Source organism: Oncorhynchus clarkii, chromosome 25, assembly GCF_045791955.1.
Source record: "Oncorhynchus clarkii lewisi isolate Uvic-CL-2024 chromosome 25, UVic_Ocla_1.0, whole genome shotgun sequence".
Taxonomy (NCBI): domain Eukaryota; kingdom Metazoa; phylum Chordata; class Actinopteri; order Salmoniformes; family Salmonidae; genus Oncorhynchus; species Oncorhynchus clarkii.
In genome coordinates this window covers 28,875,666-28,895,579 of record NC_092171.1, presented here as the reverse complement: position 1 = coordinate 28,895,579, position 19,914 = coordinate 28,875,666, and the positions used below count along the sequence as shown (strand labels likewise).

At 43.6% G+C, this 19,914-nt stretch overlaps 1 protein-coding gene across 3 annotated transcripts in view; it reads right to left on the bottom strand.

Annotated features, from left to right (window-relative positions):
- LOC139384133 (tectonin beta-propeller repeat-containing protein 2-like) overlaps positions 1-19,914 on the bottom strand; it is a 34,131-nt gene extending 14,217 nt beyond the window's left edge. The window contains exons 1-15 of one of the 3 annotated variants that reach the window (XM_071128810.1): positions 19,737-19,914; positions 19,061-19,304; positions 18,753-18,881; positions 18,038-18,169; positions 17,436-17,593; positions 13,675-13,981; positions 13,174-13,306; positions 12,502-12,963; positions 11,555-12,312; positions 11,148-11,331; positions 9,908-10,081; positions 4,825-5,011; positions 4,296-4,437; positions 1,404-1,644; positions 1,040-1,129 (exon numbers count right to left, since the gene is read on the bottom strand). In XM_071128810.1, the coding sequence (XP_070984911.1) occupies positions 1,040-1,129; positions 1,404-1,644; positions 4,296-4,437; positions 4,825-5,011; positions 9,908-10,081; positions 11,148-11,331; positions 11,555-12,312; positions 12,502-12,963; positions 13,174-13,306; positions 13,675-13,981; positions 17,436-17,593; positions 18,038-18,169; positions 18,753-18,881; positions 19,061-19,282 (3,319 nt within the window). In that variant the 5' untranslated portion in view covers positions 19,283-19,304; positions 19,737-19,914. Of the gene's footprint in view, positions 1-1,039; positions 1,130-1,403; positions 1,645-4,295; positions 4,438-4,824; positions 5,012-9,907; positions 10,082-11,147; positions 11,332-11,554; positions 12,313-12,501; positions 12,964-13,173; positions 13,307-13,674; positions 13,982-17,435; positions 17,594-18,037; positions 18,170-18,752; positions 18,882-19,060; positions 19,305-19,432; positions 19,452-19,736 lie in introns of those variants that run through there. The other 2 variants (XM_071128809.1, XM_071128811.1) reach the window with 2 other exon arrangements.

Genomic DNA, 19,914 nt, shown 5'->3' with positions numbered 1-19,914 from the left:
CAGAAAAGCATCCCCAAAGAAAGATGTTTCCACCTCCATGCTTCACGGTTGGGATGGTGTTCTTGGGGTTGTACTCATCCTCATCCACGGCGAGTGGATTTTAGACCAAAAAGCTCTATTTTTGTCTCATTAGACCACATGGCCTTCTCCCATTCCTCGTCTGAATCATCCAGATGGTCATTGGCAAACTTCAGACGGGCCTGGAAATGCGCTGGCTTGAGCAGGGGGACCTTGCATGCGCTGCAGGATTATAATCCATGACGCCGTAGTGTGTTCCAAATGGTTTTCTTTGAGACTGTGGTCCCAGCTCTCTTCAGGTCATTGACCAGGTCCTGCCGTGTGGTTCTGGGCTGATCCCTCACCTTCCTCTAGATTATTGATCCCCCCGAGGTGAGATCTTGCATGGAGCCCCAGACCGAGGGTGATTGACCTTCATCTTGAACTTCTTCCATTTTCTAATAATTGCGCCAACAGTTGTTGCCTTCTCACCAAGCTGCTTGCCTATTGTCCTGTAGCCCATCCGAGCCTTGTGCAGGTCTACAATTTTATCCCTGATGTCCTTACACAGCTCTCTGGTCTTGGCCATTGTGGAGAGGTTGGAGTCTGTTTGATTGAGTGTGTGGATAGGTGTCTTTTATACAGGTAACGAGTTCAAACAGGTGCAGTTAATACAGGAGAACAGGAGTGGAGAACAGGAGGGCTTCTTAAAGAAAAACTAACAGGTCTGTGAGAACCGGCATTCTAACTGGTTGGTAGGTGATCAAATACTTATGCCATGCAATAAAATGCAAATTAATTACTTAAAAATCATACAATGTGATTTTCTGGATTTTTGTTTTAGATTGTCTCTCACAGTTGAAGTGTACCTATGATAAAAATTACTGACCTCTACATGCTTTGTAAGTAGGAAAACCTGCAAAATCAGCAGTGTATCAAATACTTGTTCTCCCCACTGTATTTGAAATGGGTTGTTGCCATCAGGTGGAGGGTGGGTAGTGCGTGTTATGTTTGTATTACAATATTGTGTTTTGTGTATTACCTTCTTTACTGAGTACAGCCGAGGAATAGACAAATGCCCACTTGGTGGCTGAGACGGTTCCTCTGGGTACCACACCCTGCCAGAATGTACCTGTGGGGTCACAACACATCAATGTCACACTGAACACACTGCAGTATTCACACAAAAGTCCCTGTCCACCAAACTGACTTAAAACAGAGGTGCCAATAAAGCAATGCTTAGCTGATTAAGTTCTGTGAAGTGTAGTCATGTCAGAAAGTACATTCCATAAATTGCATTCCAATGCAGAAAACAAAAATTCCTCATGACTGAGCATCTGTGTTAACCCACTGAGCTAAAGCCTAGGCATTAGCTTGGAAAGTCTTGAGGTTTCATAAATTCATACCGCTGAGGCTGCCCTTGGCGACATGGAAGTTGTTCCTGCCGGATGCAATCCAGACGCCGCTGGTGTTGGAGGAGACCAGGCTGGGCTGGCACTGGAACTGCTGGGACAGGAAGGCCATGCGGAGGCACTCTGCAACCCGCTCCACCGGGGCCTTGGTGGCTGTGGCCATGTTCTGAGTGGCCTGGATCAGAGTCTGGAACAGACTTCCCTGATCAAACACCACATAGTCTGTGATGCTCACCTGAAGAGGAGGGTGGGTGAGGAAGAGAGAGCGAACAAAAGGCCAGAAATGTATAAGCATTAGAAGTTGTGCCATGATTAGCAGATGTTAATGCGAGTGTGCAAAATGCTTGTGCTTCTGGTTCCGACAGTGCAGTAATATCTAACAAGTAATCTAATAATTTCCCAACAACTACCTAATACACACAAATCTAAAGGGATGGAATAAGAATATGTACATATAAATATGTGGATGGACGATCGGCATAGGCAAGGTGCAATAGATGGTATAAGGTACAGTATATACACATATGAGACGAGTAATGTAAGATATGTAAACAATGTTAAAGTGGCATTGTTTAAAGTGACTCGTGATCCATTTATTGGGTGTCAATGTAGGCAGAAGCCTCTCTGAGTTAGTGATGGCTGTTTAGCGGTCTGATGGCCTTGAGAAAAAAGCTGTTTTTCGGTCTCTCTGTCCCAGTTTTGATACACCTGTACTGACCTCGCCTTCTGGATGGTAGTGGGGTGAACAGGCAGTGGCTCAGGTGGTTGTTGTCCTTGATGATCTTTTTGGCCTTCCTGTGACATCAGGGTGCTGTTGGTGTCTTGGACTGCAGGTAGTTTGCCCCCGGTGATGCGTTGTGCAGACCGCACCACCCTCTGGAGAACCTTGTGGTTGAAGGTGGCGCAGTTGCTGTACCAGACGGTGATACAGCCCAACAGGATGCTTTCGATTGAGCATCTGTAAAAGGTAGTCAGGGTTTTGGGTGACAAGCCAAATTCCATCAGCCTCCTGAGGTTGAAGAGGCACTGTTGCACTTTCTTCACCACACTGTTTGTGTGGGTGGACCATTTCAGTTTGTCTGTGATGTGTACGCCGAGAAACTTGAAGCTTCCCACCTTCTCCACTACTGTCCATTCAATGTGGATGGGGGGGGTGCTCCCTCTGCTGTTTCCTGTAGTCCACAATCATCTCCTCTGTTTTGTTGACGTTGAGTGAGAGGTTGTTTTTCTGACACTACACCTCCTCCCTGTAGACTGTTTCTTCATTGTTGGTAATCAAGCCCACCACTGTTGTGTCGTCTGCAAACTTCATGACTGAGTTGGAGGCGTGCATGGCCACACAGTCATGGGTGAACAGGGAGTACAGGAGGGGGCTGAGCATGCACCCTGTGGGGTTAAGGGTCAGCGAAGTGGAGATTTTGTTTCCTACCTTCACCACCTGGAGGCGGCCCGTCAGAAAGTCCAGAACCCAATTGCACAGGGCGGGGTTGAGACCCAAGGCCTCCAGCTTAATGATGAGCTTGGAGGGTACTATGGTGTTGAATGCTGAGCTATAGTCAATGAACAGCATTCTTACAAAGGTATTCCTCTTGTCCTGATGGGATAGGGCAGTGTGCAGTGTGATGACGATAGCATTGTCTTTGGACCTGTTGGGGCGGTATGCAAACTGAAGTGGGTCTAGGGTGGCTGGTAAGGTAGAGGTGATATGATCCTTGACTAGTCTCTCAAAGATTGAATATGTCCGTAAACACACCAGCCAGCTGGTCTGCTCACACTTTGAGGATGCGGCTTGGGATGCCGTCTGGGCCAGCAGCCTTGCGAGGGTTAACACGTTTAAATGTCTCACGTCGGCCATGGAGAAGGAGGGGGGCCGCAGACCTTGTTAGCGGGCCACGACAGTGGCAAAGTATTATCCTCAATGCGGGAAAAGAAGGTTTTTAGTTTATGTGGAAGCGTGACGTCGGTGTCTGTGACGTGGCTGGTTATCTTTTTGTAGTCCGTGATTTCCTGTAGAACCTGCCACATACGTATTGTGTCCGAGCCGTTGAATTGCGACTCCACTTTGTCCCTGTACCGGAATTTCACAGGTTTGATTGCCTTGCGGAGGGAATAACAACACCGTTAATATTTGGACATATTGCCAGTCCTCTTTCCATGGTTAAATGTGGTGGTTCACACTTTCAGTTTTGCGCGAATGCCGCCATACATCCACGGTTTCTGGTTAGGGTTCTTCTTCCCAGAGAGGTGTTTATCTCGGTTGGCGTGATGCATGGAGAAGCCCAGTGGCTGAACCGATTTCGACAACGTCTCCCGAGAGCCATGTTTCGGTGAAACAGAGAATGTTGCAATCTCTGATGTATCTCTGTAAGGCAACCCTTGTCCTAATTTCGTCTACCTTGTTGTCAAGAGACTGGACATGGGCGAGTAGTATACTCGGAAGTGGGGGGCAGTGTTGCACGCCTACAGAGCCTGACTAGGAGGCCGCTCTATCAGTCTCTTCTGCGCCGACGTTGTCCTGGGTGGTGGTCTGAACAAAGGATCTGCTTTGGGAAAGTCGTATTCCTGGTTGTAAAGTTGGTAAGTTGACGTCGCTCTTATATCCAATAGTTCTTCCTGGCTGTATGTAATAAGACTTAAGATTTCCTGGGGTAACAATGTAAGAAATAATACATACAAAAATATATAAATAAATACTGCATAGTTTCCTAAGGACTCGAAGAGAGGCGACCATATCTGTTGACACCAGACCCATACTCATCCCATGGTGAAGTCTGTAATGCAAACCATCCTAAATTTGACTTTAATAATACATGCTCTTAAAAAATGATCATAGTGCAAGATAGACGACGTATGGAAAACATTGAACACAGTCTGTAGGATACCAACCTGCCACCAGTGGTCATCTTCCCCCTGGGGCTTCCTGGCAGTGACTCCAGTCCTGAACCACAGACTGCCGCTGGTGTCCAGAGCCCAAGCCGTGTTGCTCTCTCCCATGGCTATACAGATGGGCTCCAGACCCTGACTCTCACTTTGGGAGGAGGAAAAACACATTCACACAAATATGTAATGATCAATAAAGAAAGCTAACATTGCCTGAGTCTTGAAGACGTGCATTAGCTCCCCAAGCTAATGCCTAGGAGGATTTAGCTCAGCAGGTTAACACAGTCCTGTGGCAGGCTGGAGATCTGGATTTGAACCCTGGTCGGTCGAACTAACTAAACGTTTACTGCTACTAGGTATCTATGACACACGTCTTCCTTCCTCTTTTCAAAAAAGGTGAAAGAATCAGTTGAATTACAATTATCTGGAATGACCACACCACAACCCACAGGGGTGTCACAAGAACCGACCAGAGCTAACTCCACTGTTACTGGGGCCTCTTTTTGCAGGTTCTCTTTTTCAGAAAAGGTCCTACCTGATTTTGTCATACTTCCACATTTCCCCCTCAGAGCAGGAGCTGCTGAGGCCATCGCCACCTCTGTAGAAGACGGCCCTGTGTTGGCTGAGGGCCCACACCACCCCGCCACGCGCTGCGATCTGGGCCATAGGACATGGGCAGTCCACCTTCACAGCTCGTGCACACGGACGGTCCACACTCAAACCTGCAGAACGGGATCACAACCACACAGTCAAGTTTCAGGCATTTGTTGTATTTGTTGTTTTTGTGAGTTAGTGAGGGGCCGGGAATGTCTATATGTAACAGAATGTTAATCATGCTAAACTATTAACAGTATAGCAGTCTCACATTAGTTTCTTAGTTAATCATATCGAATTCAAATTAAAGTGTATATATCCCATATACATATAGTGCATTCGGAAAGAATTCAGACCCTTTGACTTTTCCCACATTTAGTTGTTTTTTCCCACTCATTAATCCACACAATACCCCATAATGACAAAGCGAAAACAGGTTTTGAAATTTGTGCAAAGGTATTAAAAACAAAAACAAATACCTTATTTACATAAGTATTCAGCCCCTTTGCTATGAGACTAAAAATTGAGCTCAGGTGAATCCTGTTTCCATTGATCATCCTTGAGATGGTTCTACTACCTGATTGGAGTCCACTTGTGGTAAATTCAATTGATTGGACATGATTTGAAAAAGGCACACACCTGTCTATATAAGGTTTCACAGTTCAAAGTGCATGTCAGAGCAAAAACCAAGCCGTGAGGTTGAAGGAATTGTCCGTAGAGCTCCGAGACAGGATTGTGTCGAAGCAGAGATCTGGGGAAGGGTACAAAAAAACTGTCTGCAGCATTGAAGGTCCCCAAGAACACAATGGCCATCATCCTTAAACGGAAGAAATTTGGAACCACCAAGACTCTTCCTAGAGCTGGTCACCTGGCCAAACTGAGCAAACGGGGGAGAAGGGCCTTGGTCAAGGAGGTGACCAAGAACATGATGGTCACTCTGACAAGAGCTCCAGAGTTCCTCTGTGGAGATGGGAAAACCTTCCAGAAGGACAACCATCTCCGCAGGACTCCACCAATCAGGCCTTTATGGTAGAGTGGACAGACGGAAACCACTCCTCAGTAAAAGGCATATGACAGTCCGCTTGGAGACTATCACACCATGACCCCAAGATTCTCTGGTCTGATGAATACCCTGAAAGCAAAGCATCACGTCTGGAAGAAAACTTGCACCATTCCTAGTCTGATGCATCGTAGTGGCAGAATCGTGCTGTGGGGATGTATTTCAGCGGCTGGGATTGGGAGACTAGTCAGGATCAAGGCAAAGATGAAAGGAGAAAAGTACAGAGAGATTCTTGATGAAAACCTGCACCAGAGTGCTCAGGACCTCAGACTGGAGTGAATGTTCACCTTCCAACAGGACAACAACCCTAAGAAAACAGCCAAAACAAAGCAGGAGTGGCTTCGGGACAAGTCTCTGAATGTCCTTGAGTGGCCCAGCCAGAGCCCGGACTTGAACCCGATCAAAGATTTCTAGAGAGACCTGAAAATACCTGTGCAGCGCTGCTCCCCATACAACCTAACAGAACTTGAGTGGATCTGCAGAGAAGAATGGGAGAAACTCCTCAAATACAGGTGTGCCAAGCTTGTAGCATCATACACAAGAACACTTGAGGATGTAATCGTTGCCAAAGGTGCTTCAACAAAGTACTAAGTAAAGGGTCTGAATACTTATGTAAATGTGATTTCTGTTTTTGTATTTTTAATACATTTTTAAAAAGGCTAAAAACCTGCTTTGCTTTGTCCTTGTGTGGTATTTTGTGTAGATTGACAAGGGAAAAAAACTAATCCATTTAGAATAAGGCAGTAACATAACAAAATATGGAAAAAGTCAAGGCGTTAATAATTTCGTAATGAACTGTATATCCTCCAAACATCGGTTTTGAGGGCATTATCACTTTCACAGTTTACCAATATATACAGTTGAAGTCTGAGGTTTACATACACTTAGGTTAGAGTCATTAAAACCTGTTTTTCAACCACTCCACAAATGTCTTGTTAACAAACTATAGTTTTGGCAAGTCGGTAAGGACATCTACTTTGTGCATGACAAGTCATTTTTCCAACAATTGTTTACAGGCAGATTATTTACTTATAATTCACAATTCCAGTGGGTCAGAAGTTTGACTGTGCCATTAAACAGCTTGGAAAATTCCAGAAAATGATGTCACAGCTTTAGAAGCTTCTGATAGGCTAATTGACATCATTTGAGTCAATTGGAGGTGTACCTGTGGCTGTATTTCAAGGCCTACCTTCAAACTCAGTGCCTCTTTGCTTGACATCATGGGAAAATCAAAAGAAATCAGCCAAGACCTCAGAAAAAAAATTGTAAACCTCCACAAGTCTGGTTCATCCTTGGGAGCCATTTCCAAAAGCCTGAAGGTACCACATTCATCTGTACAAACAATAGTACACAAGTATAAACACCATGGGACAACGCAGTCGTTATACTGCTCAGGAAGAAGACGCATTCTGTCTCCTAGAGATTAATGTACTTTGGTGCGAAATGTGCAAATTAATCCCAGAACAGCAGCAAAGGACCATGTGATGATTCTGGAGAAAACAGGTACCAAAGTATCGATATCCACAGTAAAACGAGTCCTATATCGACATAACCTGAAAGGCCGCTCAGCAGGGAAGAAGCCAAAACCGCCATAAAAAATACAGACTATGGTTTGCAACTGCACATGGGGACAAAGATCGTACTTTTTGGAGAAATGTCCTCTGGGCTGATGAAAAAAAAATAGAACTGTTCGGGCCATAATGACCATCGTTATGTTTAGAGGAAAAAGGGGGAGGCTTGCAAGCCAAAGAACACCATCCTAACCATGAAGCACGGGGGTGGCAGCATCATGTTGTGGGGTTGCTTTGCTGCAGCAGGGACTGGTGCACTATACAAAATAGATGGCATCATGAGGAATGAAAATCATGTGGATATATTGAAGCAACATCTCAAGACATCAGTCAGGAAGTTAAAGCTTGGTCGCAAATGGGTCTTCCAAATGGACAATGACCCCAAGCATACTTCCAAAGTTGTGGCAAAATGGCTTAAGGACAACAAAGTCAAGGTATTGGAGTGGCCATCACAAATCCCTGACCTCAATCCTATAGAAAATTTGTGGGCAGAACTGAAAAAGCGTGTGCGAGCAAGGAGGTCTCCAAACCTGACTCAGTTACACCAGCTCTGTCAGGAGGAATGGGCCAAAATTCTCACAACCTATTGTGGGAAGCTTGTGGAAGGCTACCCGAAATGTTTGACCCAAGTTAAGCAATTTAAAGGCAATGCTACCAAATACTAATTGTGTGAATGTGAACTTCTGATCCACTAGGAACGTGATGAAATAAATAATTCTCTACTATTATTGACATTACATTCTTGAAATAAAGTAGTGATATTAACGGACCTTAGACAGGGAATTTTTACTAGGATTAAATGTCAGGAATTGTGAAAAACTGAGTTTAAATGTATTTGGCTAAGGTAAACTTCCTACTTCAATTGTAAAAATAATGATTGACAAACGTTCATTAGAAACTTTATTTTGATTAATTTATTCATACCATTTCCTTCTTCCACGAGACATAGTCCCGACACAAATCTAAAGTTGCAACCCAAGCCGGCTGGTCGTTCGTTCCATTGGTTCTGTTGCCAGAGACGCGACCCAGTCGTTCAGTCTTTTTGTTCTGTATCTATGGACACGAGCAACCCAGTGGTTCGTTCTAAATATTCCATTGCCATAATGACTGGCAATGTTCTTATCCCTAGCTTGCTAGCTAGACAACTACAGCTAAGTTACAGTCACGTCAAACAGTGCAGACAGAATAACAGCAAAGTATCTCCTAATACAGCAAAGTATCTAATGATGCACAATTTTGCCTGGTAAAGAAAATGTGCTTTCTCATCAGGACACTGTTGCTCTGAGGAGCTAGCCAACAACACAGCTAACACAATCACTTAAATCTGAAGCTGGAAAGACAGCAAACTAGCTGCATTTAGTTTCATTTGACCTGTTTTCTACTGACATTTCTTTGCATATATCCATAAAAATGATGATTCATGATCTCGACTGGCTGACAAAAGCTGCCTGCCTGTCTGTCTCTTCCCGACTCCCGTCAGACACGTTCAATATTATGGGACAGCTGAAGATTGGATTTCAGTATAGAAAAACATTGTTGTAAATGTCAGAGAGACAGACAAGGTTTATACAAATCTCCCCTGCTGAAAATCAAACGCTAGTCTAAAAGAAGTGGGAGATAATGTCAAGATGCTTTTTACAGAGGAGATCAAGTTTATAAATTGCCTGGCTGGGCTGTTGAGACAGTGGATTGCGCAGTGAGATGAAACAGAGTAAATAGGCATTTCAACATCATAGCTTTAGCCGGTGGTAACTAGTGGAATAGACATCGGCTGGAATGCGGTTTTAACCAATCAGCAAACAGGATTAAACCCACCCATAGTATAATAATATAATACTTGTCATGACCAGCAGGGCAGGGCCAGCGAGTGTGTTTTACAATCCATCACAACACCAAAGGTTAAATATTACTTTCTAAAAGCATGTTTTGGATTTACTAGGCTTCATTATTTTGATCCTTAATATGCCATCCGTACAGAATTATGATTACCTCTCAGAAGATTTAGCCAGTGACTGATGATACTATTTACTATGGGCCTGAACAGCACCATCTAATGGAGAATGGTTAATCTCAGGAATTGATTTGCTGAATTGAGAGTTCAGACTTTGCCAATAAACAGGATTGTGATATACTATTCTTAATACTCTGAGGCCACCTGGGGCTAAAATCACAAAGTCTTGTTTAAAATAGAGTGAATCAAGTTATGCAAAAAGTACATTAACAATACTTACATTAAAGAAGCATTAAAATAATGCTCCATCAAAATCTTGAAGAAACTACAAAAAAATTAACATGAATTTGTCTAAATGTGTTTGATCTAATCAGGTCTGTTAATCTATACTCCATTGAGAGTAAAAGTGATATACAGTACTGAATAGTCACCAGTAGCTTACCTGTCTGCATGTAGAGGTCCCCGCTGGTTCGGATGATCCATGCTGTGTCTTCACCAAGCGCCACAAAGGCAGAATCCTCCAGGGCCTTGTACCAGTGCCTCTTTCCTTTGATGGTGACTTTACCACATGCATACGCTGTCATGGTCTTCTGTTCCACCTTCCATAGCAGGGACCCTAAAATAAAATTAAACTTTAATGCATCTACTAATATGTACACTACCGTTCAAATGTTTGGGGTCACTTAGAAATGTCCTTGTTTTTTAAAGAAAAGCAAAAAAAAATGTTGTCCATTAAAATAACATCAAATTGATCAGAAATACAGTGTAGACATTGTTAATGTCTAAAGTCCAGACATCAGTTGTGCACCGAGGCCTCCCACTCCTCTTTCTATTCTGGTTAGAGACAGTTTCACTGTCCTGTGAAGGAAATAGTACACAGCGTTGTACGAGATCTTTAGTTTCTTGGCAATTTCTCAAATGTAATAGCCTTCATTTCTCAGAACAAGAATAGACTGACGAGTTTCAGAAGAAAGTTATTTGTTTCTGGCCATTTTGAGCCTGTAATCAAACCCACAAATGAAAAATAAGGACATTTCAAAGTGACCACAAACTTTTGAATGGTAGTGTACATCCAAAGATGTCATTTTGGTAATCAAACTAACCAACTCCGAAAAGTAAAGATCTATCTCGATGATAGTGGTTGCTGGTGCAGTTTGTCTCCCTCAACTACAGTGCCTTTCATCTCTTCCACAATATATACACATGATAGACCCTAACAGACCCAGTCACTGAATAAAAGTTAAATAAAAGCTTAAAGGTACAATATGCAGAAATGGCCCGCCATTTCCTGGTTGCTTAAATTCTAATAGTTCCCTTAATGTCAGTTTATATGATAAAACAAGCAAAAATAGTGTAGATAATCGTTGTACCATCTAAACCGCAGTGGAACATCTTTTCAATACCCCAAAATATTGTATTTTTAGCTGGTGTTCAAAACCGATAGTCAAAGTCGCAAAAATTCAACTTAAGAACAGGAAGCATAGAAATAGTGCATATAGAACAGATCTACAACTTCTTAGACTTGCTTTTAATGATAATGACAGATCTATAACTCACATTTCTATGTGAATTTGGTCATGTCGCCTAAAAGGTTACATATTGCAGATTTAGAAATAAAAGCATCTAACAATAGATTAATAAAAGCTTCTGCTAAATGACCATATTACAGACATCCTCATCACCTGAAGGTGACAGTGCCACCTGCTGCACATTGTCCTCAAACTTCTGCCAGCTCAGGCCCCTGTCTGGGAGGGCACTGCAGTACAGGCCTCCTTTAAAGTCCAGACACCAGATGTATTGGTCAGTCACAACCAGGTTGAGGATGCCACAGCCTGGCCCTGTGTAGCCCATCCAGCTCTCTGCTAACTACAGGAGAGGAGAGAAGGTTCAAACCAGACACAGCATCCTACAATAATGGTTTGTGTGTTATAAATGTGCCATAAAATGACTAATAACAATCAAATTATCCGTTGCTTTTCATTTTGATGCGACATTACTAACCACATGGTATCCTATTGAAATGGAATGTGCAATATGCAACGTCACATGTTGTGTGTGATATAACTGTAACCACTAGTATAACTATTACTGTCTTGTCTTGGTCCTGCTGCCCGATGTTGGACCCCTGGAGGTTGAGGGCATTGAGTCTGTCTCCCAGGCTGGCGCTGGAGGCTGAGTACGGAACTCCGTGGACAGCGTAAATGTCTTCCTCGTCACTTGAGGGGCACTGCTCAGGCTCCAGGGAATAACACATCTGATCAACACAGCTAGGAGGCTCCAGATCCAGCAGACAGTGCTGGTGGTGGGGGTCGTCCTGGTCCAAGTCATCCAGCCCAATGAGGGGGCTCAGGAGATCATCCTCCTGCTCCTCCATGGGGTCCTGCTCCTTTGAGGTCTGCATGTAGGCAAAGGTGCACTCCAGTAATAGGTCTATGTGTCGGGTGGGAGCCTCCCCCTCTTTGTTAGTGATGGAGGGGCTGTTGCCATTCTTTGGGTAGGACTGGCACTCCATGTACTGGGAGGGCAGGGACATGGGGCAGGAGGGAGGCTGAGTCCCAGGGGGTTGAGTCTGAGTCAGAGGGTCCTCTCTCTGGTCACCACCCTGGCTCTGAGCTCCAGAGGCAGTGAGTTCTGGAGAGCCCCCACTGATGGAACCCTCCTGGTCGGGGGATCCGCTGCTCCTGCTCTGTAGGTCCAGACTGCTGCACGGGAAACTTGTGTGGTCGGAAGCTGAGGGGGGCTCACTGATAGAGGTGCTGGTCCCCCCGTCGCTGCCCCCTCCTCCATCCTGACTGTAAATGCTCTCGGACCAGCTGTTGTGCTGCTCACTGATGCGGTTTCCACTTTCTGTAGAGAGAAAAAGAGAGAGCGGGAGAACATAGCAGCAAGAAGTTTCAACATTAGTGTCTTGAATCATAAGAGAAAGCTGTTCGTTTTTTAATCTGTTAAAAAAGCAATTCGCAGCAATTTTTTTAAATTTTTTGATCAACCACAGCATAACACACTAGATCTTAAATCACTACAACTGCCACTCGCCTTGCCTCCTCCTCTTGGCCTTCTTCTTGACTTTGATGGCCTGGACCACCAGCTCATGCTGAAAGTCCTCCTGGTTGATGGCACTGTATTGGCTGGAGGAGAGCTCTGACTGCTCCATGGTGCTGGTGGAGAGCATCATGCCCTGAACGCTGTCGCAGGACGTGATGGAACTGCTGCGGCTATGAAAATCACTGGTGCCCCCTACACTGCCCCCTCTCTGGTGGTCCAGTCGCTCCCCCACCTCAGGCCTCTCCATCAGGGCTCCGGCCTTCCCCGCCTCGGGGCTGTTACTCAGCTGGTCCTGCTCCAGCACCTCCTCATCCACCAGCCTCTCCCGCTCCCCCGGCTCTGTGATGATGGCCATTGTCCTGATAGTCTGGACTGTCTCCACAGAGCCGGTGGGAGGGAGCAGGATGGTAGGAGTGGTCAGGGGAGAGGTCAGACGGAAGGACAACTCAGAAACTGGGCAGGAGAAAGTTAAGAGCAGAAGATTGTTATATATGTGGGAATGACTATAGAGATACAAGAATTCAATATTAAAGTCTAGGAGTAAAGAAAGTGTTAGCTGGAGATCATGATTCTTTCTCTTTCAAATCTCTATGGTTGGTTTGAAATGAACAAAGTGCTTCTGATATATTATGACATGACGATGTACTATGTATGACATCGTACTGTTGGAAGCCAAGTCCTCAGGAGCATTTGAGATGCGAACAATGTCCCGATCTCCTTTCAGGATGAAGATTTCATTTTCGGTGCATGATACAGAGACGATGTCCCCACAGCTCTCCAGTGCACCGATGATCACCTAGAAAGGCAGCATTTTTTTTTTTTTTTTTACAGAGATAGACCTATAACATGACACCCTGACAGGACACAGGTTTAAAGACTCTCACAGGCTAGATTCACCTACCTGACTACTTTTTTCTCTATCAAAATATGATTTGTGACAAGTAATTCAAAAGTGATTCCCTGGTTGAGGAAATACATAAGACAGCTAAAATCCATCTATTAATGTATCTATTAATCCAGATATCCATGTAAAGTATCCATTCATTTGTATTAAGTGAATGATGTAAATGTTCCTGCTTGTCTACCCTTTTGTTATGAAAACAATATATACAAAAATATTTCAACAACAAAAAAGTATCCATTCCTGCCTGAGGACCACTTTACCTGGTTGAGGCAGTCCAACACGTAGACACTATATTCGTTCCAGCTGAGGACCCAGCCCTCTCTGAGGAAGCAGCTCACCACACCCAGCTGCCTCTCGTGGGGCCGACAACCCCCCGTGGGGCCCGGCCTGGCAAACAGCTCAAACTGTGGCACCTCCTGGTTGAACAGACGCTTGAGGACCAGTGTGTCCACCACAAGCCCACTTACATCCGTCCGCCACAGCCGGAGGCCAGGCCTCGCTGCATAGACAAGCAGGTCACTCTGCTTACACAGGCCTGGCTGGAAGCACGCACCAAACTTCCCATTGCTTTGAGGAAAATCAACAATGCAAGATAAATATATTATATTGAACAAAAATATTAAACTCAACATGCTAGATTTTCTTTTTTTATTACTGCTTTTACAGTTCATGTAAGGAAATCAGTCGATTGAAATGAATAAATTAGGTCCTAATCTATGGATTTCACATGACTGGGAATAGAGATATGCATCTGTTGGTCACAGTCAGATAACTGACTGTGACAAAAAAGGTAGGGGCGTGGATCAGAAAACCAGTCAGAATCTGGTGTGACCACTAAGGCTGTGGTGGTCATGACATTTTGTCAGCTGGTGATTGTCAAGCAAATAATTGCCAGTCTCACGATAACTTAACGTTAATTAACAAACACATTTAGCATCTCCTGGCTTCCACGCAAAGCCTACAAGACACTGATGCAGACCTTTGGATCATCTATTTCAGAAGAACAGAATAGCATACTCTGTGTTGTCCTTGTTAGCGCCTGATCTGGTCGTGCCTTTTAGCTATGGGCAACACTAGTTCATTTAGCAAAAAGATTTCCTTAGTATTCCATGGCATTATTTTATAGTATGAAGAATACAATTGAACAGAGCTGAATAAAATAGAAAGGATATTTTCTCCAAACGATTTGAGGGAGTGCTCACATACGGCTACTCTGTGTTAAGCGGTTAAAGAAACAGGTCCTCCTATATGCGTCATTTAGAGTTCCTTTTGTAACTTCAGTTGTGAAATAAACGTTGGGCTATATGTTTGGATTTTTTATACATTAAGGCTGCATGAGGTGACTAATGATGATTTTTAAAAAGTTGCATGAAAAGGCATGAGCTCTGCTTTGTTTTTTTGCGCAAGCTGTACACACTTCATCAGTCTGATTTACAATTTGACAAGCACTTGATAATGCCTAGAATTTCCCAGCGGCATCCCCTTTGTGTGGCCATAATGCACCCCCCAAAAAATCCATGCCTGTTGCAGCTAGTGGCCGTTGTGCCCTTGGGCTGAATATAAAAATTACAATTCCTTTCTCACATCTGCTTGCTCCGAAAAACCTCTCACTCACATTATTTTCTCAGATTTCTCAATTCGTATTATTCCAAACATAGTCTGGGACAGTTGTGGGATGTCATAGATCCCAAATTAATACAACGACTAGTATCATCAAAAAAACAATTAATTGCAATGAGGCTGATGCAGCAGATCAGAACGTTTAGCTAAAAATGTAAATAAATTATTAGGCTATTTCTTCACATTATAAGCGCAGCAATGAGCACACGGCACTAGGCTTACGGGCAAATGTTCCAAAATGCAATCAATTTGCAGGAAAAAAAACATTCTCAAAAGTGACCGCAAATGTGATTATGCATGTAATGCTTTTTAAAATAATTTTTATGGTGAAAATCTTGAAACTTACGCGCTGCGTATGTATGCCAGTTAGGCTCTACACCTGTTGTAAAATGGATTAATGTGCTTAATTTTAAGTAGTTATTTGGTCACTTCAGTTGTGATACAAACCTTATCCAAACATATAGGCCTATGAGCTAGGCTACTTGATGACTTGAAAAAGTTGCAACAAAAAAAAGGCATGCTCTGTTTCTTGCCTTACTGCACACAAACTGGGCATTATTCACAAGTTATATCATTCACAAGTGATAGGCTAATATTGGCACCCATCAGACTATTCTTAATTTAATTTTGTCTTTACATATACTAAATAATATAAGTGTGAAATTTGTTTTGATTTAGAATGGACCATTATCATGCACCTGTCTCAAACAATATATGTCATATATGCACTTAAATAGTGAATGGAGGACGCTTTTCCTGTGGTTCATTTTCATGCCAGCCGGGTAGGCTGTGCTCCTGTGGTAAAGAGAAGCAATGTGATGAATAGTTGAGAAATAAAGTTAAGAAATAAATATACTAGACCTAGCCTAGCCTATAGAAAGCTGATGGGATCCTCCTCTTTTTAATAGAGGCCATCACTCCGTTTTCTCACGCAATTGCATAGTCTATAGAAATGCTGCATTAGATTTTCGATTACATTAGCATTACATTACATTTAATGTGAGTGATTATAGGCACAATAGAGTGCCGAATACAAGGAAGTTAGCAAGTTCGGTAGGCTGCTAATGACCATCAGCAGCATCAGAGTTGAGAAGCCTAATCACCGTGACTAATAGGTTACGTGGAATTTGACTGTCGTCATGACTTGTGACCGCCGGTGTGGCAGTAATACAGTCACCGTAACAGCCCTAGTGACCACCACTTGCCGCATGCAGCGTGACATATCTCCTTTGCATAGAGTTGATCAGGCTGTTGATTGTGGCCTGTAGAATGTTGTCCCACTTTTCTTCAATGGCGGTGCGAAGTTGCTGGATATTGGAGGAACTTGAACACGCCATCGTACACGTCGATCCAGAGCATCGCAAGCATGCTCAATTGGTGACATGTCTGGTGAATATGCAGGCCATGGAATAACTGGGACATTTTCAGCTTCCAGGAATTGTGTACAGATCCTTACGACATGGGGCAGTGCTGAAACATGAGGTGATGGCGGAAGATGAATGGCACGACAATAGGCATCAGGATCTCGTCACGGTATCACTGTGCATTCAAATCGCCATCGATAAAATGCAATTCAGTTCGTTGTCCATATCTTTATGCCTGCCCATACCATAACCCCACCGCCACCATGTGGCACTCCATTCACAACATTGACATCAGAAAACCGCTCGCCCACACGACACCATACACGCTGTCTGCCACCTGCCCGGTACAGTTGAAAACGGGATTCATCCGTGAAGAGCACGCCTCTCCAGCATGCCAGTGGCCTTCGAAGGTGAGCATTTGCCCACTGAAGTCGGCTATGATGCCGAACTGCAGTCAGGTCAAGACCCTGATGAGGACGATGAGCATGCAGATGATCTTCCCTAAGATGGTTTCTGACCATTTGTGCAGAAATTATTTGATTGTGCAAACCCAGTTTCATCAGCTGTCCGGGTGGCTGGTTTGAGAAGAAATCGATTGTGGAGGTCCTGGGCTGGCGTGGTTACACGTGGTCTGCGGTTGTGAGGCCAGTTGTCTGGATGTCCTTTGGGTGGTGGACCATTCGTGATACATATGGGGAACTGTGGAGCGTGAAAAACCCAGCAGCGTTACAGTTCTTGACACAAACTGGTGCACATGGCACCTACTATCCTACTACCTACTATATTCCGTTCAAAGACACTTGTCTTGTCCATTCACCCTCTGAATGGCACACATACACGTCTCAATTGTCTCAAGGCTTAAAAATCCTTTAACCTGTCTCCTCCCCTTCATCTACACTGATTGAAGTGACATCGATAAGGAATCATAGCTTTCACCTGGATTCCCCTGGTCAGTCTATGCCACGGAAAGAGCAGATGTTCTTAATGTTTTGTATACTCAGTGTAAGTTGTGGTACTTTTAATGAATAAGTGGCTACCTCTTCCTAGGCTTGGTGCCCAGCTGCTGCAGGTTCTGTTCCTGGGTGTAGAACAGCAGGGATCTCTGATAAGAGGAGATGAGCAGGACCTTCTGACTGTACTCCAGCTGGACTATGGCTGAGAGCTCCTCAAACAGTAGCACTGGGTTACACACACCCTAAGGATATGAGCATACAACACACGTCAAAGCTCCAACCGCAATACTGGGTTACATACACCCTGAGCATTCTGGGTTACATAGACCCTGAGGATATTGGGTTACATACACCCTGAGGATAGTGGGTTTACATACACCCTGAGCATTCTGGGTTACATAGACCCTGAGGATACTGGGTTACATACACCCTGAGGATAGGGGGTTTACATACACCCTGAGGATACGAAGGTACAACACGTGAGAGAATTGAGTTAATAAACAAACAGCACAGTGTGATTGATAGATATATAGATAACTGTTATTGGAGGATATAAGGGAGTATAAAGGGGTAAAAAAAAATGCTTATTATAACTGCATAATACCTGTAGGCTTTAAGTAAAGTGTTACTGAAAATTCACACAAAAAAGACCTTGACCCAAAATGAAAGAATGAAAGCTGCTATACCTGATCCAGGTCCACGGTAGAGTACACAACCTTTCCTTTGTCATCACCAGAGAAGAGCTTCATTCCATTAGCACTCCAGGCCAAGGCAGTGACTGTGCTTTTGTGCAAACCAACCACATCAAATCGCCTTAGCTACAGAAAATAGAGGGACCTCAGTGTTTTTCTACACAAATGGACACATTTACTCAGCACTTACATCTGTGCTGTTTGCACCTGTTCATTTTAGAAGGGAATAAAAAGTGTTGAGTGGTATATGAATGTTTATACCATCATACTGTTCCTGTACCATAACATACTATAGTTTCTAAATGTAAAAATAAATAAATACAGCTAGCAAATTACTAGCGAAGTCCCATAGCGGATGCTTGCTTAAATGCTAACAATATGCAAGCGAACATAAACTAATTGCAACCCAGCTCATAAAGTTATACAACAATCACAAAAGGCTACTCACAGTTTGCTGCACGCAAATAATATATATATATTAAACAGCAGGGATCTTGATCCAGAAGAGGATTGATTGTCTTTGCTCTAACCAATAAGCATGATCTTGCCATCTAGCCACCACTGTGTATGATTTTTTTTTAAATCATACTGTAGGTACTTCTAAACTCCTCGGTATATAGTATATTACCCAAGCCTAGAATAAAATAGAAAAAAACACTATCTTTAGTCATATCAACAGTTCAGTTGATTTATTGGTTTGTTGGCATACCTGTTTGTTCCTGCCTGGAAGTTGAGACACCAGTTGAAAGACAGCAACCCGACCAAACACCGTGCCCACTGCCACCAAGTCATCAAAACAACTGAGCAGCTTCACTGCTGTGATAGCTTCGGATTTCCCCTGTAAATATAACATGTTTAGAATGACATACCTACTTACTTGGGGCAAAAACATTTACTTACATTTTAATTTTTTTGTAAATCGTTAATGGATGTTTGTTACCAAATTTGCTTTGGGGTGAAGGTGCATGCAACATAATTAAATCAACTAAGCAATGCCTAAAACAGTGGCATACTCACCTCTATGCTGTATTTATTAATCTGGCTGACCCGCCTGCAGTACAGGTAGAGCATCCCGATACTGCTCCCCACAGCAATGTAATCGCTGTTGGTGTCCAGAGCAGTCAGGTAGACCACTACAGAGCGGAAGCCTTTCTGGACCTTGGCAGGTATTGCATTAAGCAAGTAGTATAGGGGACAGAACTCCCTCAGGGCGCTCTGTGGGGGAGTTTGGGCTGCCATAGTGCACAGGCAATGCTCTGCTCTGTTGACAAGAAAATTAGGCACGGCTTATCAAACATGTGTGGAACGCATGGTGATAGACATGACATGTATAGCATAGAATAATATAATACTTGGCTAGAGTACATAGTGTGGGACTAGGCTTGGTACCTAGCTTGCTAGTTGCTGCAGTGGTTATCCTCAGGGTTTTCATACCTTCAGTTAGCGCTAGCTCGATTAGCCTAGTTAGCAACAATCCACATCAACTGAAACTACCAACATTACTTGGGCAGGTCAAAATTGAATTTGCCTGCAACCGAAAATATCGGATAGCTAACGAGCTTAGAATGAGCACAGCCAGGCCAAGAGCTGTTTATCAGCAATGTTGACATGAGCTAACGTTAACTAGATAATGTTGACTAGCCTAGCTATCGTTAACTACAAATACAAAACACAAGTGTTTACACAGACTTACATTATATTATGTCCCTATATCCTGTTATCATATAGATGACACATACGTTACGCTAAACTCGTGTATAAAAGATAGCGCTGGCGACATTGCTATCGCATCCTTCTATGATTTATTATTCGAGAACGTCAAGCGCTATGGTTGTCAACAACCCTACGACTTCCTAGTCTCGCGGGAATAC